The following is a 23,222-nucleotide window of genomic DNA, read 5'->3' on the forward strand; positions in this document are numbered from 1 at the left end:
TCTAAGAGGCCTAAACCCACACTGACTTTCATCCAATTGGTCCCCAACTAATACTCGCACTTTCCTTTCAACAATACCTGAGAAGAATTTCCCCACAACGATGATTAAAGAGATACCTCTGTAGTTGTTACAATCTTTTCTCTTTCCATGTATAAAGATTGGTGTGATTACTGCTATTGTCTAGTCTGATGGAACATGTCCCGACTCCCAGGCCATTTCATTTCAATTATCCTGTGTAGCCATTTAAGACCTGACATTCCACTGTATTTGATGAGTTCCGACTTAATTTCATCCACCCCAGCTGCTTTATTGCACTGCAATCTATTGACCATTTTCCTCAAATGTGATCCTATTTCCATCATCATTCCTATCCCATTCTACACGTAAGTTATGACACAAAAACAAACTACACAAAGCCGTTACCTACCAACATGTAATTTCCTGTGTTTTTTATTATAACAAGTGGTATCTAAAACGACACGTTTTCGAGAGATCCTCAATTTGCTCATGCTTTCAAACAGCCTATACTCATACTAAGTACTCCATGAGAAAGAAAACCCACCAAACACGATGTTTAGCGCCATACAAGATGGCTTCTCATCTTTTCTGCTTGTGACGTAAAACCGATGTCGCACCTCATTGGCCACGTTCTCCTCCACGAGGCACATGCCAGATCATTTATTTCACGATCACCAGGGTTGCGGAACGTGGAATTCCATTTTGTGAAGTTACCAGTTCCTCGTCCATTTGGGTTTTCACCTCCCATAAGAAGTCAGTTTTAGTGACAGTACGTGGCCGAATTCGCTTTATGAAGCCATATCTCCCGCCAGGACGGAATCTGTGTATTTCATCTACGTCTAGGGTAAATGTACGTACTAATGTGAGAGGGTTTTCTAAACGTTTGTGTAGTATGTATCTGAGGTAGGACTTTGGGTACCAGCCTGGTATTTACCTAGTAGGATGAAGGAAACCATATAAACACTACATCCAGGCTGGTCAGTTCACCAACCCTTGTCGTTAACCCGAGAGCCGGATTCGATTCGGGGCAGGCACGCCTCCCCAAGTATTCAAAATCCCAGTTAAAATGTTTCCTTGTGAGTCACACTTGTTCTGTACAGGATTTCTTTGCAGTAATTTAGAACTTTCCTCTGTAACGTGTTATTTGTTAATACTATATCTCAAACTTTTGGGTTGTGTCAATTCTTTATTTTATTTTATAAATTTTCTGATCAGCAGTCACTAAACTATGTTATTTATTCGTCCCACGACAAAGTAACTTTGGCTCGCTGTTCTAGACCTACGTAAATACTCTGCAAGACACGGTGCATGGCGGAGACTACTTTGTACCACTGCTAGCCACTTCCTTTCCTGTTCCACTCGCTAATAGAGCCACGGAAAAACATCTGTCTGTATGCCTCCGTACGACTCGTAATTTCTCGTGTCTTATCTTCAAAGTCCTTACGCGAAATGTATATCGGCGGCAATAGAATCATTCCATCAACTTCACCTGCCAGTTTTCTGAATTTTCTCGATAGTGTTCCTCGGAGAAAAAAAAAAAAAGGTCTCTCTCTCTCTCTCTCTCTCTCTCTCTCAGACTCCTATCTGAGTTCCCAAAGCATTCCCGTAAATATTGCGTGTTGTTCGAACCCACAGGTAACAAATCTAGCAATCCGCCTCTGTACTGCTTAGATGATTTCCTCCAATCTAACCTGGCGCGGTTCCCAGACGTTCGAGGAGTACTCAAGAATAAGTTGCTCTAGTGTCCCATGTGCTGTCTCTTCAACAGGTGAACTACACGTTCCTCAAATTCTCCCAATGAACCGATGTCGACCATTCGTCTTCCCTACTATAATCCTTACGTGACTGCTCCATTTCTTATTGCTTTCCAACGTTACGCCCAAATATTTAAATGACGTGACTGTGTCAAGCAGAACACTCCTAATGCCGCACCCGAACACTACGGCTTTTGTTTTTCCCACTAATCTGCATTAACTTACATTTTTCTATATTTAGTGCTAGACGCCATTCATCAATCAACTAGGAATTCTGTATAAGTCGTCCTGTATCCTCCTACATTCACTCTACTTCGACACCTTCCCGTACGCGACAGCGTCGTCAGCAAACAGACGCAGACGGCCTCTCATCCTGCCCGTCACATCATTTATGTACACAGAGAAGAAGAGCGGTCCTACCACACTTCTCTGAGGCACTCCTGACGATACCCTTGTTTCTGATTAACACTGGCTCTGAGCACAATGCGACGTAACTTCTGAGGTCATCAGTCCCCTAGAACTTAGAACGAACTAACCTAAAGACATCACACACATCCATGCCAGAGGCAGGATTCGAACCTGCGACCGTAGCGGTCTCTCGGTTCCAGACTGTAGCGCCTAGAACCGCACGGCCACTCCGGCCGGCCGATGAACACTGGCCGCCGAGGACAATGTAGTGAGCTCTGTTACTTAAGAACTCTGAGCCATTCAAATATCTGGGAACCTATTTCGTATGCTCATATCTTCGTTAACAGTCTGAAAGTGCCATAGAATATGATAAATGCATAAATGAAAACTAAAGAACCTGCAGATACCAGATGTCGGGTTTGACCCGTGACGCAATATTTTCCTTTACGTTCGTGTAGATGAACAGCTAAATGCTGTGCAGACATTACACATTTACGCCATGAAATACTGTACGTCTATACAGTGTTGAAAATTAGGCCTACAGTAATAATTTGGAAAATACGTGTTATACAAATGTATTTACCTCATATGAAGCTATCCGTTATTCTGTGCAGGTATTTTATACGTACCATGATTTATACAGCTTGTCACCTGGTAACAACAACAGAACGTTTTGTCATTTCGAGCTGAAAATCGCTGTATCATTTTGGATTGCTTGTGTGTAACTTACGGCTTCTGTTGCTGATATGTGTTTACAGTTTTATCAGACGCAAAAAAAACACACATTCTGTTTTACCGTTACACATGCACTGTATTTTGTTTTATCCCGAAAGCACAACTATCGCCAGCTCATGTGTTACTGTAGCTGCTGGCCGCAGTGGCCGTGCGGTTAAAGGCGCTGCAGTCTGGAACCGCGAGACTGCTACGGTCGCAGGTTCGAATCCTGCCTCGGGCATGGATGTTTGTGATGTCCTTAGGTTAGTTAGGTTTAACTAGTTCTAAGTTCTAGGGGACTAATGACCTCAGCAGTTGAGTCCCATAGTGCTCAGAGCCATTTTTTGTTACTGTAGCTATGTCATGTTCGGTTGTTTCCTTGTATGTCTGTCGGACAGATGCCCCGCGACAGAACAGAAAACTGATCATATTTGTTTTGCTTTCATATTTTTTTGACGTTCTGTCATAACTACTGTATTACTACTGTCGTTTGTATTTTACATACATCAGATTTCTACGAGTGGCTTATGTCCGCTATTTTAACGACGACACGCATCAAATCAGACGGATGGTATCGGTAAGATCAATATTCAAGTTTTCAATGAAAGTAATGTAAGTGAGCTCTGGCGACATAATGTAAACCACTTCCACGTTTCAATTGCTACTGCAGATATCCTTCAAAAGCGTGGCTATTAACTGTACAGTAGCAATACAGCTTACAAGGGGAGGCCACGACGTTTGGAACGCGGATTTACTGCAAACTTCGTACACTCGTAGTACTCCTAAAGCGTTATTGAGAAAATCGCAAGATAATTTCGGTCGTGGCTATTTTTACCATGAAGCGCAGGCAGCCGAGTGGTTAGCGTTCAAGCCCCGTAATCGCTGGATCGAGTCCCGGACGTCAGCTTTTTTTATTTCTAATAGTCATTTTCTTTACTATTTATATTACAGTTGATGTAATGGGAAACATACGTGTAATCGGATGAACTTTTATTAAATTTACAATGTTATTTGGCAGTCTACAAATTTTTATTATCACAAATAATATACTTTTCATAACTACCGACTATTAAACGGCCAAACGCATAAAGTGATACCGAAAATATATGCTTATACGTGATTTGAGAAATCCCTTATATCTGGAAGGAGGCCGAAACGACTTGTTACCTCCAAGTTTTGACCGGCACAGACGGCTTTCGAAAGATGTCCAATTAATCGTCGCTTTCGACATTTCGAGTACAAGTTGCGGTATGGTATTTTTCGTAGGAACATGAAAAACAAAGTTAAACAGCACCAGCTGCATTGAAAAAATGGCAGGTTTCCGCAAACGCAAGGTCTTTTGAGGTTTTCCGTGGAAAAACAAACCTCGTTAACATTTTAAAAAACCTCTCTTTCAGCCGATAATTTGGAAGCAAACCATGCATAACGCAGCATTTCCTTATATATCGGCGCTGATCATTGGTCACGCAGTATCTAATGTTTTTTAATAACTTCTTCACGAAAAACAATTTCTCGTTCTCTTTCGATTAAATACGAACAATCAAGCATACATTTTCAGTACCACTTTATGCGTTTGGTCGTTTACTAGTCGGTAGTTATGAATATTATACTATTTGTGTTAGTAAAAATTTGTAGACTGCCAAATAACATTGTAAATTTAATAAAAGTTCATCCGATTGCACGTATTCTTCCCATTACATCAATTATAATATAAATAGTAAAGAAAATGACTGTGTTAGAAATAAAAAAAAAACTGACGAGCGGGACTCGATCCAGCGATTACGGGGCTGTAATGCCGACCACTCGGCTGCCGGCACTTCATGGTAAAAATGGCCACGCACAGGTGTATATATATTCGACGACCGAAATTATCTTCGACGCAGCAAACAGATGGTAGAAATCATTTGTAAATCAAAACGATAGAAATAACAGTTTTTAATGTATTTAAAGTACGTGAACATTACAATACACAAAAAGACGGACTTGGCGAATCCAAGGATGTGTAGAGTCGTGAATGCACCGTACACGTAGAACTAAGCGACGACTTTTCTTGTGCATCCCTTGAGCTCAAGATTACGCAAATCTCAGGCTGTGGTCGATTCATGAAATGAAAGGAAATTGTGGAAGCAAGTACCGCAATCGCCTCAGATTGCAATGGGTTCGTGAACTACAGTCGTGCAGAAAGGAAAATTGTCTGACGACTCCCTCTTACAACCTGCAAGCTAGTGGACGCTACTGTAGTGACCTCGTTCTAGGAGCCAGCACGTCTGGGCGGAATAACGGACAAATGCCGAGACTGGTGCTTAGAGGGCGCCACTGCACAGAACGTGAAATGTCGACGCCCTCGACTTGTGGGCTGTCTCAACAGTTCATATATTAAGTGCATAAATGATGAGGGGGGGAAGCGAGATTGTTCTGCCAGCTGCACGTGGGGGCTATACAGCACACTGAATTCAGGAAGGCAGACACTATGTAGATTTGTGGAAAAAAAAATTGCACATTTAATTATCCAAAATCTGTGGTATGAATTCTATTTTACACACCAGTTCGCATTTAGGTGTTGCAGTTTTCGGAGACGCTGGCGTAGTTAATCAACCTGTTCCCATGAATCGTGACGATATAATATATCATATTATGACATATTATCACAGGATTCGTGTTGTTAAGTCATGGGAGAGAAAGATATGTTTTCGGTGGAAGAGGAGACGTTATGCTTAATCCGGGCAAGATGTCACTTTGGTGTTATGTATACTAAAAGCGTAAGGTAGCTCTCGTTCTCAGATCAGTAAGAATTTCCATTCTATTCATACCAACTTGTTTTTTGTGATATTTCCTGTATCATGCATCACACAATTTATCTCCGACACTTCCCCCCCCCCCCCCCCCCCCCATTTAGTACTGACCACCACGTTCCAGTTCCAGTTCGTCTTCTCCCTTTTTCTCTGAATGTTGTTTTAAACCGTACTTACGGTTAAGACGAAATCCAAGAAATAATTCCTGAGTAAAAACGTCGATTCTGCTCGCCAATGCGAGGGATGTAGCTCCTTTAATGTCGCGCCTGTTTGGTAAGGACTCCAAACATTTGAGCATCACCATAAAGTAGGTCGCCTTATCGCCTTGTTAACGGTTCCCTTGAAACGAGGCAGTACACTTTCCTACATTTCTCCTAACAAATCCAAGTCCCGCATTCGCTTTCTCCATTACTAGTTTCACATCTTCGACCCATTGCATATGGCTTCGTAGTATTTCATTCTGGATATTTAAACAGGGTAACAGGCTTCATTTCACAGTTAATCTTATAATCTAATACTACCAGATTCGCTCTCTTGTTCATAAACACTAACTTTTAGATAAACACAACTAACATTTACCATACAAATGGAAATAATGTCTTTGCCGCCAGTAGAGGACAACATCATAAGCAAAGAATGAGACTGCTAATGCATTCGATAATTCAGATATTAATTGAAAACGTCAGTACTTCTATTCGCTTCTTGGGATAAATCATTTATATTTATCTAAAATCTTAGCAGTTCCATTACGCTTTTTGGGACCACATCTGATATTAACACCGTTTCTGCAGACGCTTTGCCCTACAGCGTAATTCATTTAGTTTCTATCATCAAATATTCTTTCAGTCAATCATGTATCCCAGAAGATGCCCCACATAATACATCGGCACTGCAAAGTCACGTGACAATTTTACCATTCCACTCATCGGTCAGTAATAAGCACTGTACCTATTTTACCACAAATAAATTCGCATCTCTCGCTTAGATCGACGATCGCAGTAATGTCTGAAATTCACTCAGAAATTATTTCTTTATTCCGTGTTAACACAAATTACAGATTAAAGTTCTTACATATAGTACGTGTGAAGCTAACCTGGGCGTTTAGCAGCCACTACTAGGCAGATCCAACACAAAGAGTTCGCTGTTAACACAATACACTATTTAAGGAAATTAGTTTACATAACTGGCGTTCTAGTTGACTTTGCATAAACATCAGTGAACGAGGAGGAAAGCTGGCTGTAGAGGTGGTGTCTCCGTGTGTGTTCGTCAAAAGAAGCCTCTATTTTTCTCTTTCCCAAACGTAAAATGGAAAGTAACAAAATGAGACAGAGACGACTAAAGTTGTCCAGAGTTTTCAAAACAAATTCGTTGCTTTAGCATGAAGTTTAGCTCTGCACTGAACATTTTCTAAGAAGCATACTACTGCACTTTTCAGTATTATACTTTGATGCCACTGGTATATGGAACACACACAATCCCAGTAGTAATGGCTTCAAATCGCATTTTCAAAATACTCCAGAAGAATATTTTCGCAATAATTTAGAGCGCGTGGGGTACAGTCTTATACTGACTACCATGGCTACTGGTATTCTTTCGCGGTACCTAGACTCGGCCAGACAGTATGTCTACCTAACAGAAGGTACAGAGGTCTGATACTTCCCTAGCGGTATACACGGAGGCGTTGTTGAGGATCACTAGCTGTTCTTCGGTAACAGAAGCAGGTCATTCTAAGACCTATCTTAAAGGCTAAGATTCTCAAAAAATTACGTTAATTAAGTTTACAGTGCAGAGAAATGACACTCTTAACGTTGCAATCCTTACGCATTCGGCGAGGTGAATCAGCAGTCTGCACTTGTAATTTAACCCGTTCCCTTCTCAATGTCGTTTAATTTGGAACAGGGAAGCGCAATAAATAATTTATTTTTTCCAAACAAAACGTGTGTTGCAACAGAATCAAATGCAGACATTTGCCGTACAACAACGCGATTTTCTTCGTTTCATGGTAGCGCAACAAACAAAACAAAACATGTTGTCCCCTTGTTTTTGCGCCTCTTTTTCTGCAGTTGCACAAGCAGAAGTTTATAGGTTAACTGCCGTCTTTTGCAACAGTAATAAAACTCTTACTAAGACCATATGCTTTTGCATTATTCTAAAGCATCTTCAGTGGTTACTGTAACAATATGTTTTTTTCTCTTACGAATTTGTTATGATCATGAACACTTCGCACGCTTTACTTACTGTCATAGACCGTGAGTAGCGGAAAGAATAAAAACTGTCTACAGTAGCTAGCGAAGCATGCGAACTGTTCATGTGCATTACAAACAAAATTGTGAGGAGAAAACCATGTTGTTACAGCGACCACTGAAGTTGCTTTATTCTAAAAGCGAAACGCATCTGCTCTTAAGAAGAATTTTATTACAGGTGCAAAAGACGGCAATTACCTGATACAACTTGTAAACGAAGTAAACAAAATTGTTCCAACAGTCGTTCGAAGAGATTTTTTTTGCACCCGAAACTGGCCATTATTTTTCTTTAAATAAAAGTATCTGTTGCTAGTTGAGGTTTTAATTCAAAATTCTCACGTAATGTAAGATGTGATCACTTAGTACAAAACTTTCCAACTTAATCCCATTTCATGTTTCTCAATTGTTTGAGAGTCTACGTTAGTTAACTACAAAACAAATGTGTGTCCATGGCGCTTTTCCATCACTTAACAGCTTTCTGAAACGATTTATTTCGTGTAGGTACATAATTGTACAAGGAAGCGTTCACCCGAATTTCACATGTGCCATTTGTGTACAACACGACATAATAAGAAATTGACAATTCCACACGCATAAAATTTTTACGGCAAAACAGTGATGTTGGATCCGCTTTGTTGTACAATTAAAAGTATTTTCTACGAAGATGTTAGCTCTCCTGTACAACGGACGTAATGAAGCAGATAAGCTTTCTCATGAGTTCACAGTGTATTTCGTGATCTGGGAAACAGGACGCTCAGACGTGATAATACATAAGCACCGACATTTACGACGATGTGTTGCCTCTTCCTAATCCGAGACAGACACCTTCCAGGATTATTAACTTGGCTTTAATGTAAGCAATATGATATTGAAAGTCAGGATTTATTTGACTGTCAAAAGGAACTAACGCAAGACCCCAAATTACACTATCACATTTCAGACGTTACGGCTTCGACAGCACATGCAAGGAAGCACGATAAGCAACACGGGAGACCATTACTGCCAACGCTTGCGCGGAATACACACAAATCACGTTAAGTGCGCCCACAAACTAGGAGACACTGAGGCCGTAAAGTAATTAGGCTGTGGCAAGTTTAATTGAAGCCGCTCCGTGCCCGGAAGACCAGGCGGTGGTGCGAGAGTGAAACGCGGCGCGATCGCCGGCAGTGGCCACATCTGGCGGTCGCGGCGCGCACTACGTGCAGGCGGATCGTTAGTACCCGTCGAGCCCATTAATTATTCAATCGGTGCTAGACACGACAGCGTGGTCACCCAACCCTGAGAAGGTACTTCAGTTTTATCTTCAGCGTGTGGAAGCAAGCCGATGGGGCTGCAACACCAGCGAGGCAGCTACCGTCGCTGCCAAACCGTCCAAAACAGCGTAGCTGGTCAGAGTGTTTGAGAATTTCTAGGAGGGCTGGATATACAGACGACGACGCTCTATTGGAAGATTTTTCGGCGACCTTCCCCACACATTGAACATCAGCCTTTTTGCTTTCGACTTCTGACGTTTTCATAAATTTCTTTGTTCCCCTACAAAATTATAATCTCACATTAGTAAAAAAATTATACAGGGTGAATCTAGCTATTGCCACCAAGAATAACCCCGAAAGTATGATAGGAGCTGAAAAGTTTGTGGGGTAACAGTTCCATGGGACAACGGGGGCTATAATATGACGTTCGTTTTTTGTTGCTAGGTGGAGTCGCTTCGGAGATATGAAGGTCAACTTTTTTTTTTTGTACTCATTTTCTGATAGCGGCTATCGAGACGAATCCAATGATGTGTAACAGTAAAGTCTTTGAAGGTCAACGAAGGTCACACAGGTCCTGTTACAGTAGGTGTTCGAAGTGATGACCAATGGTATCAATGCAGTACTGCAATCGTATCATGGATTGAATGGTAAGAAGCACACGCTCTGACAATTCTGTCTCGCATATCTTTAGGTGTAGTTGGAATGTCTTTATAAATAATATCTTTTACGAATCCCCACAAGAAAAAATCCAGAGGCGTCAAGTCTGACGAACGAGCCGGCCACGACACATCTCCGCGTCCAATCAAACAATCTAGAAATTGTCTCTGCAACTCATTTCTAGCAATCAACGAAAAATGTGCCCGACACCCATCATGTTGATACCACATTATGTTCCTTGTTTCTGAAAGTATTTTTTCTAGTAACAGACCTAATGTTTCTTGCTGGAATGTGGTGTACTTTCTACCATTAAGATTTCCTTCGATGAAGCAAGGTTCTATAATTTTGTCCTCCACAATCCCATACCATACATTCACCGACCACGGTTTTTGGTGTGTAACTTGCCACAGCCAACATAGATTTTCAGTTGCCTAATAATGCATGTTACGCAAATTAACATTTCCATGGTTCGTGAATGTAGCCTCGTCAGTAAATAAAATCAAATTAATTAATGTGTCATCCCTCTGAATCTGAAGTGGAGTCCATCACCAGAATTCAATGCGACGCATACAATCCGTACCAAGTAATTCTTGGTGGAGACTGATATGGTAAGGATGATGTTTATGGCGATGCAGAACACAAACAACACTACTCTGGCTCTGTCAGATTTCCTTGCGATTGGACGCGAAACAACACAAGGATCTCTCTAACCACAGTGGCAAGCGTACCAATATATGTTTCCTCGTTAGTAACTTTCCTTTGCCGGATATGTTTCCGATGCGTTAAAGATCCAGTTGTTCTCAGTTTACCATACACATATTTAAATGTACGACGTGTAGGGTGGGTACGTTGAGGATATCTTTCAGCCTATAAGTCTCTAGCTCTCACTGAATTTCTTTGGCATTCTCCGTAAATGAGAAACATATCGTTCGAAGGAATACATCATTCACATTCGCTTGATTCGACGATACTAGTCTTACTGTTCCTATTAATATTGTATTGCGAAACTGTTGAATGGTGTACACGTGTCAATGGCACGTTAGATGGATACGCCGTATTCGGCATCTATTTACTATTTCCACTATATACGAGAGGGAATTGTCACAGCATGTGCTTCGATAGGGGTAGAAGTGATAAGGAATACCACTCAACCCGTGATAAGAAGTTTGCAGCACTGCATTGATACCAATGGTCATCACCTCGAACACCTTTTGTAAATGGACGTTCATGCCACATTTTTGACCTTCAAAGACCTTACTGTTACACATCATGGGATTCGTCTCGATAGGCGCTTTCAGAAAATAAATACCAAACTGTAACATCCCATTAAAAAAAATAATAATAATTTGACCATAACTCTGACGCGACTCACCTAGCAGCGTCATAGTATAGCAGCCGTTGTTCCGTGCAACATTCGTCCCACGAACTTTTCAGCTGCTATCATACTTTCGGAGTTATTCTGGGTGGCAATAGTTAGTGACTCAGCCTGTATAATTTCTAATGGACTTATTTTAAGAAATTACTCTCCACAAACCAGCACCGATTTAGAAAGCGTGGCTAGTGCTAAACTCAGCTTGCCATTTTTTCGTACGATACCCTGCGAACCATGGATGAAGGGCAACAGGCAGTTTCCATATTCCTAGAATTCCGGAAAAGCGTTTGCGACAGTGCCCCACTGCACACTGTTAACGTTAAGTTCGAGCATAACGGAATACGTTCTCAGATATGTTAGTAGCTCGAAGACTTCTTAAGTACAATAATAAAACGGAGTACGTTGTCCTGGACGGCAAGCGTTCATCAGAGGCATGGGTATCCTCAGGAGTGCCCTAGGGAAGTGTGATTGGATCGCTCTTGTAGTCTGTTAGTATACATTAATGATCGGACAGGTGGCGGGAATAGCAGTCGGCGACTGTTTGCTGATGACGCTGCAGTACACGGGGAAGTATCGTCGTTGACTGACCGTCGAACGATACAGGATGAGTGGGACGGTACTTTTCTGTAGTGCGATGAATGCCAACTTCCTCTAAATGTAGAAAAATTAGTTAATGCAAATGGGTATGAAAAACAATGCCGCAGTGTACAAATACGGTATTAGTGATGTGCTGCTTCACACATTCACATCAGTTAAATGTCTAATGGTAGCGCTGAAAAGCGATATGAAATTGAACGAGCACTTAAGGACGATAGGAGGGGACGAGCAGGGCCGACTTCGTTTTATTGGCAGCGCTTAAGCGAATTAATACTGTGAGAATTCTACTGTGAGAATTCTGAGAACTAATACTTGCGGATGACTGCAGAGCGATTATACTGCCACCAACGCACATCTCACGTAACGACTGCGAAGACAACGTAAGACAGATTAGTGATCATATTGAGGACCTTTTTCTGCCGCTCCAATTGCAAGTGGGACAGAAATAATAATGACAAGTAGTGGTACAAGGTACCTTCCGCTATGCTATGGCTTGCTCAGTACGGAAGTGGTCGATGTTGACTCCGCACGTAAAAGTTATCTTTCTTCTTACTGTTGTTATCTTTGTGCTGCGAAGAGGAGAGCAATATGTAGATTTCTATATTAAAAAAAAAAACGATAATAGCTAATGCGCGTAGTGATGACAACTGAAGGTCCGAGCAGCGTCCTGTTTCGCAGGAGAGCTTCTATGAAGTTTGGAAGGTAGGAGACGAGGTACTAGTGGAACTAAAGCTGTGAGGACGGGTCGTGGGTCGTGCTTTGGTAGCTCAGTTGATACAGCACTTGCCCGCGAAAGGTTAAAGTCCCGAGTTCGAGTCTCGGTCCGGCACACAGTTTTAATCTGCCAGGAAGTTTCATATCAGCGCACACTCCGCTGCGGAGTGAAAACTTCATTCTGGAAATAGCTGTACTGAAGGAGTATGGCGTGTGACGAAGGCCTCCCGTCGGGTATATCGCTCGCCTGGTGCAAGTCTTTCGATTTGACGCCACTTCGGCGACTTGCGCGTCGATGGGAATGAAATGATGATGATGATCAGGACAACACAACACCCAGTCCCTGAGCGGAGAAAATCTCCAACCCAGCCGGGAATCGAACCCGGGCCCTTAGGATTGACAGTCTGTCGCGCTGACCACTCAGCTACCATGGCGGACCATCAGTATGTAATACTGATGATGATGAAAATTCACCGAAACTTGTTTGAGTGTTAAATAAGAATAATTTGTGTTTCCTCACAGAAGAGCCGCCATTTCGGGAATTATTTAATCTTTTGTATTTTACGGATGTTACCAGTGTTACGCTAAGCAGAAGCATTTCGTTTAACAAACAGGCAGGACAGACTGTATCCTACATTTTTCGTTCTATAGTAATAACTTGTCGAACTACTTAGTGAAAGGTGTAAGTCCACAAACATTTTACGTTTATTGGTGATACATAGGCGCAAGACAGGAACATTCGACACCACCACTCAAGTGGTTACGAGTGAAAGAGTAACACCATACACATAACCTACAGAAATGATGAAAAAAATTCTTATGGGCGAGGTACCGCATCATTGTATAAAATATCTTAATTACGAACAGTAACACCAACGTTTCGACTGTATTACAACGGCCTTCCTCAGTGCAGCAGGGGTTTTGGTGAAGGAAAGGTACCGGTATTTACTGCATACAATTGGTGTGAATACGTTGTATTTGTGATACTTTATTGGCCCTAGAATATAATAGGCTAGTCATGACGAAAGGGAGAAGTAGGAAAGAAGCCATTCGTTAGCCAGCCAGCCTGTTAGTGATTGGAGACAGACTGCAAATCGGCGCTTCGCTTCTGGTGGACAGGTTTTCTTCCTAACGTGCGAGGAAATTCACTGACAGTCCCTCTCCAGCTGTTTGTTTAGGCTGTCGCCTCCTTGCCCGGTGAGGCTTCGGTCGCGATACCGCTCGTAGCCAGTTGGACACGGGCAGCTGGCAGCCAGAAGTCGTCCTCTCTACTGATGTTCTCAGGTTGCTTGATAATTTCTATCGTCTCTCGAAATTTGCGTTGGCGCGTCCAAGACTATTTCGCCAGCTCACGGGCTTCCTGGAACAAGATAGGCTGTTCATAGTCACGGCGGTGTCCCGCTATCGCTGTGCTAATCGGACATACAGTTTATGTTACGCTACCCATGTGCTCACTCGTCTGCTAATTGGTATCACTGTCTCCCGTGAGTAGACAGCTCGGCACTGACAACGTAGTTCATATACTCCTGCAGTATTTTATTTGTTGACCACATCCTTGATAGATCCTATCATGCTGTGGATACTATGGCAGTTGTGGAAAATCGGCTTGAAACCTCGTTGGCGGAGAACGCTGCCTAGCCCTTCACTGATGCACTTCACATACGGTACATGTATTATTTCTTGTCTTCAACGCTTGTTTTATTCCGGTTGGCCTTGGTAGCTTTTTCATCATGTTGTTTTCATAACCGCTGCTGCGAAACGTGTTGTGTAGCTCCCACGATTCTTCTTTGATGTTGTCAGTGTCTCACTCAGTCGGTACGCACGGGCAGTCAGCGTGTGCAGAACTGAATACGTCTGAGGAGGGAGATGTTTTTCGTATCATTACTTGGTGTCTCCATTCGGATTACCGTGAATATGAACCCCACGATGTTTTTTTCAAAATTATCGGTGACCAAGTTTTCCTTGTCTTGGTCAGTGTGCAGTGAACACTCCCATCTTCCAAGATAACACGCCCGTTAACAGGGCTGCGCCAATGCATCAGTGTTTTAACGGACACTCAGGAATCCTACTGCACATAGGCTGTTCCGCTAAATCACCCTATTTTGATCCCAGAGAAAATTTCTAGGGCTACTTGGAACAGTAGGCGAAATGCAGCAATCGACGTCCCCGCAAATTTGTATCGCTGTGGGATGCAACACTCAGCCGCTGGTGGTCATGAAAGGCGCCGTAACGGTTGTACGATACGTGAATGCCATCCTCCGACCGATAGTGCAACCATATCGGCAGCATATTGGCGAGGCATCCGTCTTCATGGACGACAATTCGCGGCCCCATCGTGCTCATCTTGTGAATGACTTCCTTCAGAATAACGACATCGCTCGACTAGATTGGCCAGCATGTTCTTCAGACATGAACCCCGTCGAATATGGCTCTGAGCACTATGGGACTTAACATCTGAGGTCATCAGTTCCCTAGAACATAGAACTACTTAAACTAACCCAAGGACATCATCACACACATCCGTGCCCGACGCAAGATTCGAACCTGCGACCGTAACAGTCGCGCATTTCCAGACTAAAGCGCCTAGAACCGCTCGGCGACACCAGCCGGCCGTCTAATATGCCTGGGATGGATTGAAAAGGAATGTTTATGACGACGTGATCCACCAACCACTTTGAGGGATCTACGCCGGATCGCCGTTGAGGTGTGGGACAGTCTGAACCAACAGTGGCTTGATGAACGTGTGGGTAGTATGCCACGACGAATACAGGCATGCATCAATGAAAGAGCACGTGCTACTGGGTATTAGCGGTACCAGTGTGTACAGCAATCTGGACCTCCACCTCTGAAGATCTCGCTGTATGGTGGAACGAACGCAATGTGTGGTTTTCATGAGCAATAAAGATGGGAGAAATGATGTTTATGTTGATCTCTATTCCAATTTTCTGTACACGTTCCGGAACTCTCGGAACCGAGGAGATGCAAAACTTTTTCTGATGTGTGTATAAATATCAGGATGTCCGTGGCGTACCTTTGTTCCCTAAGCCACTACCACCCGTGATCTGAAGTCATACCCGATGGTTTCGAGCAACTGAATGGCGCTGTGCCTCTCCAAACATTGGAAGAATGCTTCCCCCGTCAGGTCACAGCCATACTAGACGGCGATCGCCATACGGAGTATAGCAGAACCGCGATTCATCGCTAAACAAAACGCGACGCCATGCATTATCAGTCCGTGCATCCTCGTCATGGCACTACTCCAAACGCAGCCGTTTGTCTTGTGATGTTAATGGGACGGTAATTCCTTTGTCCAGCTGCTTCTGGTCTCCGACGAATGGTTCGGGATGACAAAACACTGCAGAAGTTCATTAGTTCTTCCCGGATGGCAAACGCTGGTGTGAAAGGCTTGCGATGGATTTCATCAGGTCACTGTCAAATCCGAATGCCCCACAAATCTGGATACTGCACGATTCGACCAGGAGGCCAAACTGAGCCCTTCTTCAACCTCTGCCCATCGTTGTAATCGCTGTCTCATATGACTACGCGGCGTATCCGTGTCCTCGAACAGTTATCACTCAACATCTGACACTTCTCACGCACCTTGTATGTCTTATCAGTGCTGGTAACAGGGCTAAACACGAACGACATTAATGCATTTTGATGGCCGTTTTACCTAAGGTAGACAATTGTAACTATAATCATTTACATACCCGTCGATGGTGTGTACGTGTATAAAGTTTCTGTGTGGTTAATACTTTTTTGCCAGGCAGTGTACATGTACGGAAGAAAACGCATGCACGGAAGTACACGAGAGAGAGAGTGGGCGGATCAGCAGAGAACCACTGTTAAGGGTATTAAACCCAACAAATTTACACAAAAGCAAAAAAGAAGTAGAGGGGATGAGAAGACCGAGATGGAAAGAGAAGGGGGACGGGGAGATTTCCTAGAAATGAGAAGCCACTGAAGCTCGTTAACGGTCGCTGCACATTTTAGAAGCCAACTCCCAGAAATGCGCCCGCCGCCTCTGCGGCAGCTCTTTAGATAAGACGCTGTTCTGGAATACGAGCAAAACGAGATGCAGTGTATCATTCACGGGGTGCCCGGCGAAAAGCCGCTCTTAACCGCCGGATTTATACCCCTGAGTCGCATTAAGACTGTGTCGTCGACTCTGTGGGAATGTGTCTTCTCGTGTTCCCGACTCCTGTTAGTAACAGCAACCCGAGTAACAACGTCCTCTACGCCAGGAACTTGCAGCTATTTAACGGCAGAATTAATCTAATGTTTTGTCTCCGACTTGCAGTTTAAACGCTAGGGAGTTTATGTTTTCATGCTAACGAGCTGGTTAGGTTATTAACGGATACGATTCGTACTTTAGTATAAGATTCTTCATAGACGCACGGTCGTTCCTATCACAGTCAAAATCGACATTAATGCACTCTCCATTATTCTGAACATCATTTACAGAAAACACCAGTTAATAGGCATTCTAGCAGCGTAGCAAGCACGGTTATAATTGCACCTGAGATGCGAAGTTGCAAACTTTCTGCTGTGGGAAAGTATAACTCAACACTTTAGATTTCTAACTAATCAACAAAATTTGTTTCCTGAGGACATCAATCATGTTTTCCATTATTTCCAAATACAGGCATCATAGACATCAATTACAGTGAATTGCCTCTCATTGATCATCACCTCGAGATTACTATGCGCAACCACCCAGATGGTACGTGAATCACGTGAGATCCCAGTTACTATCAGAAGACTTCATGACAGTATGCCGTACTGATCTCCTCCTCCGCCAAATTCTCCCTAACTCCTCAAATATAAAATTATACAAGCAAGGTGTGTCTCCAAGGTTAGAATGGTTATAGTACTTAATAGCTACTGTGAGGGTAGAGTATAAATTATTCTTTACGAGCGGTTGTTTGAGCGTGAGGAAGACCTTATATGAACAGTGCCCAATACGATTTTGTGTGTGTGTGTGTGTGTGTGTGTGTGTGTGTGTGTGTGTGTGTGTGTGTGTGCAGCGCCATGTACCGGCTGTCCCAGAAATGTTGCGACAAACTTGAAACGGTTGCATAGCAGGTGTCTCGAGTAACAAATAGAGAATAGAAACCCGTGTCCGGGAACGTCATCCTACGACGCTACAGAGCATTTGCTGAGTTACAGACGCCATCGCCTGCCAGTAGGCCATCCCTTCGGCGCCCAATGTGATGTACGCTGACGGTCCGTAGGCGGAACGTCTCGCAATGCTGTTTGTTATTCAATGATCGCGACTGATTGGCACGATAGCCAGTGGCGAAGATAGAGCTAGCTGCTGCGTAGGAGGGCCTCGTCTTCTGTGAATGCGACGCTGTCTTGCCTTGGTAAATGACTGTTCCGGACAAGGGTTGCGATCTGCAGTTTATTTTTTTTTTCCTGCATACAGAAAAACATTGGAGATTTTACAGGACTCCAGGAGAAAAATAAATGGCAGATGGAAGCCCGTGTCGGAAACCATCATCCGCTGAATCAACAGAGCATCGAATTTATACGAGACAAGGCCTTTCAACGCTACAGCTAGTTCCATCTTCAGTCGTGGTCACTAAAAGCAACACTGCGATACGTCTCGCCTGTCACCTGCCAGCGTACAAACCCATGTTTGTTGCCGAAAGGATGGCCCAGTGGTTGGCGTCGGAGCCTATAACTTCGACGATCTGTAGCGTCACTGGACGACGTTTCCAAATAAGGGTTCCTATCCTCGAATTGTTCCTCAAGACGCCTTCTATAATCCCTCCAATTTTGTCATAACATGCTGGGACATCATTTAATAAAACAGACCTGGAACTCCCGGAAAGTTCTGTGCTATCCAGCAACGGCTGCTTCCGATACATAGAAGATCAGCGTTTGCCATAGACTAGAAAAACAAAGGAGAGCACAAACGATGGGGACCGGGCAGAATTTGCTTCACTAGCGGCTTCTTTTTATCGTTAACGCTGACACTGTCACAAAAGCACTATTATTAGTCTCAGTTTCTGCTTAGAGCAAACTCTCAATTCTAATTGGTTTCCTGTACTGAAAAGAACTAGCTTTATGGATCGAAGTACCACACAATCCCCTTTGAACACTTTCAAAGAACTACTTCGAACCAGAAAGTTCACGACACTGACCCCTTAAATCTAGTGGGTTGCCGATCCCTTGATGTCGCAAGCTCCAAGCAGTTCCACGAAAGTGTTTCACTATTGAGACCTTTCAGCCAACTCACCTTCAGGAGCAGAATTCAATAATGTCCAGTGCTCATTTTATACTCCCATTAATAGCATTTACCTTTAAGCGCTGCTTCCTGCCAGGACTTTTCGCAATTCTATTTCCAACAGGTGCTGAGAAAAACCTGTCTTGGAAAAATGACTAGCCCATAAATCAACCTAGTTGGCTCCGTGCACAAAAGACTTTTAGACATTTTACATATAGACCAACCCATCAACTGCTGACTTGACAAAGCCCCCGATCACTGGATAACAGACGCCATCTCTAACGCGCAATAGGACAGCCCCTTAGAGCGGCCAGAACATGTTATAGTAGCTAGAACAAATACGTGGAAAGATCGGTAAGAAAATTAGCTTCCATTTTTTGATCTGCAAATTCTTACATTAAATGTATCAAAGAGTCAAAAAATCAGGTTCGGGATTTTTTAGGAATACTGGCGCACTGATTTTGATAACCGTCCGTTCGCCTCTGAAATCACACTCATGTTAATTAACACGAACATGATACTGTTCGATAAAGACTACTCACTAATTTTGTCCGCTAGGTGTCGGTTCCGTAAGTAGTATAGGTACTTTACAGTTTCTCAATAGCGTAACAACGGAGCTTCTCACAAACGCATTTCTGTTCTTGTACCTTAAGAGAATCACTCTGGCTTCATTGCAGACGTTAACAAGTTTAAGGTCGATTTTACTATGATCTGCCATTTCCATGTCGTTTCTACGTTAAGATCCCAACACATTTAAACTACAGAAGTTTATTAACAACCCTGTAAGTGAATACTATCCGACTCTCTCTGTTATGTGCATTATCTCGCGTTAATCCACATTTTATCTACTTCTCCTTACGATCATTCTGCGAAGATGTTTCGCTGTAGGCAACAGCACTGTCAGCTAACAGTTAAAAATACCGTTGACATCTGATAAATAGTTTTTGTATACTGAGACCAAAAGCGGTGGTGTTTCTCTTCTTTCGGTCGCACGTTATGTTACTTTTGTTTCTGTCAAAGAATATCCGTCGTCCAGATTAATGTACTGCTTCATATCAGTCTAAATTTTTAGTCATTTACAAGGACTACTAGGAAAATAAGAAACGATCGGTCGCCAAGTGGAAACCACGGTGGAAATGAAAACTGTTTCATCTGTAACAGTTAGCTACACCTTCAAGCTACTTCCCTAAATAGTCGCCGTTCCGACTTACAAATTTGTCGTAGCGTTGTATCAACTTTCCAATACACTCCTCATAGAATACGCATCCTGTGCTTCCTGACAATTTTCTACACTGGACTGCAGCTCAATTTCTATGCCAAAATGTTGTCTTCATACCCAGCGGTTCATCTGAGAAGGGATGAAAATCAGAGAAGGCCAAGTCCGAGGTATATTGTGGGTGATCGAACACTTCCTACTGAAAACTCTTTAACCTTGCAGTGTGCGGCTAACCTGTCATGAAGATGGAAATGCATGACAGTTTTGTTCTGCGTGGTTGCATGAAATCTGGCAAACTCTTTCGGCAGGCTCCATACTTGGCGGCGGGAGAAATTATTTTCTAGGCGTCTTTACGCGCTTACTGTGCGTTCAGAATGGAGAAGAGCGACGAGATGCTATGTGCGGGCATACTAGGGACACTGCCCAACATCTGTGCAAAGCTTCATCGGATTTTCACTGTGGTTCCCATTTTGCGACCGACCGTCTCACACTTTTCGAATAGCTCTCGTATAAATTTGTGATGATGCTGCAACTGTCGTCCTTCGAAACTCTACGATCAAGTACCTGGACGTAAAACTTGAAATGCAAATCTTTGCTAATATGAGACAGAAAATATTCATTACCATTAAAACTTCTAGAAGATATGCTAAGACGGCTCAGAGACAGCGGCTGCATTTCTATAAATCGCGATGTAAACATATTTCTGTAAAAAATGAAACACCCTCAAGAACTGTGTTCAGTGGTACCATTATAAAATATATGCACGCTGAGGCGCTGCAGAGTTAGTGTTTCATCTGTCACGGTCATGACGATCAGGAGGCCTGTCTCTAGCACGCTCTGTTTTGACTCTGCAGGCAGTAACTGCGCCGAGTCAAAAACTGAAGAGTGCTTGCAACATTCATTCTAGAGTACAAACATGCCCCTAGGACTAGTACGTGCTCCTATAGAACAGCCTCAGCCATTCCAATAGGGTCATGCTGTGAGCCTGCGGGAAGCAGGGTGGACTTGCCGACGGACACGTGTCGAGCACAATGTATCGTAGGTGGTGGTCTGTAGTACATTCTCATAGCTGTAGGCCAGGTTCTGGCCGTTCGCGTGGTTCAGACGCACGTTGCGTCAAGATCGACGAATTGTTCGGATGGCAGTGGCTGATCGAAAATTATCCAGGGACGCAATCTAGCCACACCTGCTGTGTCATCAAGGACCACTGCAAAATGTGTGAGAGCCGCAAGATTAAGATTACGTGTGCCTATGGCAAGACTACCAGTGGCATCACAAGTGTTGTGAAAGAGTGAACTAGGGAGTGGAATGCACCGTTGTCTTCAGTGATGATGGTAGGTTCTGTCTGTATGCGACTGATGGACGTACATTTGTATGGCTTAGACCTGGTGAGCTGCCTATTTCAAGAGTGCCTAGGTACGCGACGCATAGGTTCCATCCCAGGATTGATGGTATGTGAGGCCCATCACTTACAACATGCGGTTACATTTGGTGTTTCTGCAGGGTAAGTAACCAGTCCCCGCTACTTTTCGCAGGTTGTTAATGCAATGCTACTGCCATTTCTTCTACAGAAACGTGACGGCTGCTACGACGCAAATGATCTTCGTGATGTATAACAACTGTCCAGGCCAGCAAGATCACCAAATCTCTCGTCAAATGAACACCTTGGGACATGGTGAAGCGGGAATTGCTCGTTCTTCTGGGCCTGCAAGAACCATTACTGAATTGCAACAATAGGCGCCAAATGCTTGGGATGACCTGCCGCAGGATGCCATTCGGTACCTTTATGATCGTTTGCAAGCGAGAATTACGTTTGGCGTTGCTGCCAGAGGGGGCTGCATCGTGTATTGATGCGATTGTTTGGGCCCTCTTTACTGCGACGTGTTTCATCTGGTCTGAATCTGTCATCATAAATTCCTACAATGATGAACTGCCTTGTCAATAAAACGACCTTGTTCTTGAGGTTGTTGCTTTTTTCCGGCAGCGTAACAACAAGAGCATCGAATAAAACGTCAGAGGTCAACAACACAGGGAAACGTTTGCCAATGAGCTGCAACATTGTGTCAACCTGTGGCTTCAACACTCCAAACTGCCTACTTTGTCACTTGTCACAGAGCATTTGCACATGAAATACCAACTCCTTTGTCTTTAGAACGATATTAAGAGCCACACGGTATGTCCTAAATCCTGGTTCTGCGCAGGCGTGACTTACCTTGACGGTGTCGTAGTGTCCGTCGGACAGGTCCACTGCGCAGTTCCCCGCGTGATACGACAGCGGCGCCGGCGGGTGATCCCTGTAGACAAGAATACTATTATAACACAGCAGTAAGCCAAACACACACACATTCTCTCTGCAGCTCCAACTGCTTACTTGCCCTCCTAGCTGAAACCACAAATACCTCGTATGCCCTAGACTTTTTTTTTTTTAATAATGTACAGTTATATATGCAGACTGAAGCAACGAATGAAAATTTGTGCCAAGGCCGGGGTTTGAACCCGGGTCTCCTGCTCACTAGGCTGATGCCCTAAGCACTATGCTATCCTGGCACAGTGGTTTTGATCAGCTGCTGGACTAATCTATCACGCTCCCCCCGTTTCGTTCGATGCCGAGCTGCTTTTCCAACACAGTTGGAGAGCCTCTGCATTAATGTTCGAGTTTAGGGGGAAAACCATGTGGACTGAGGCGTGAATGAGAATTTGGATTGAGGAGGGAAGCGTGGTAGGGTAGTCCGTGCAGTTGAGCAAAGCTACTGTGCCAGGGTCACGTAGTGGTTAGCGCAAATGTCTAGTCAGCAGGACACCCGGGTTCCATTCCAGGCCTTGGTAAAGATTTTCATTCCTTGCTTCAGCCTGCATCCGTAATTTAGTTGAAAGGGTCTCCGAAAACATAGAGCGGCTGGCTGAGGACTGCCCATTACATTACTGATTACTACAATCTTTTGAAATGCAGTCAGTGTACAACGAGAGTGCTTACAGAAAGCTCAAATGTGTGGGACCCATACAGAATAGGATTAACAGACAGGCAGCGCGAATGGTCACAGATTCGTTTGATTCCAGCGTTGTGGATATGATGAAAAACCTCAATTGGCATCCGATTGAAGATAGTCGCAGATTATCCCGCGAAAGCCTACTTACAGACTTTCAACAACAAGTACTAAGAGAACAATGTAAATATATTCCTCATCCTCCTACGTACTGTTCCCGTGGAGACCGCGAAGGCAAGATTAGTCTAATTACAGAGATACTTAAACA

The 23,222-nt window shown here is 43.5% G+C and overlaps 1 protein-coding gene across 1 annotated transcript in view; it reads right to left on the reverse strand.

Moving 5' to 3' along the window:
* The window catches only part of LOC126259495 (WD repeat-containing protein 47), a 703,557-nt gene that overhangs the window by 200,476 nt on the left and 479,859 nt on the right, over nucleotides 1–23,222 (reverse strand). Inside the window, exon 5 of the mRNA XM_049956342.1 lies at nucleotides 22,183–22,264. Within this exon, the coding sequence (XP_049812299.1) occupies nucleotides 22,183–22,264 (82 nt within the window). The remainder of the gene's footprint in view (nucleotides 1–22,182; nucleotides 22,265–23,222) is intronic.

Source organism: Schistocerca nitens, chromosome 5 (assembly GCF_023898315.1).
Source record: "Schistocerca nitens isolate TAMUIC-IGC-003100 chromosome 5, iqSchNite1.1, whole genome shotgun sequence".
In the NCBI taxonomy this organism is placed as follows: Eukaryota; Metazoa; Arthropoda; class Insecta; order Orthoptera; family Acrididae; genus Schistocerca; species Schistocerca nitens.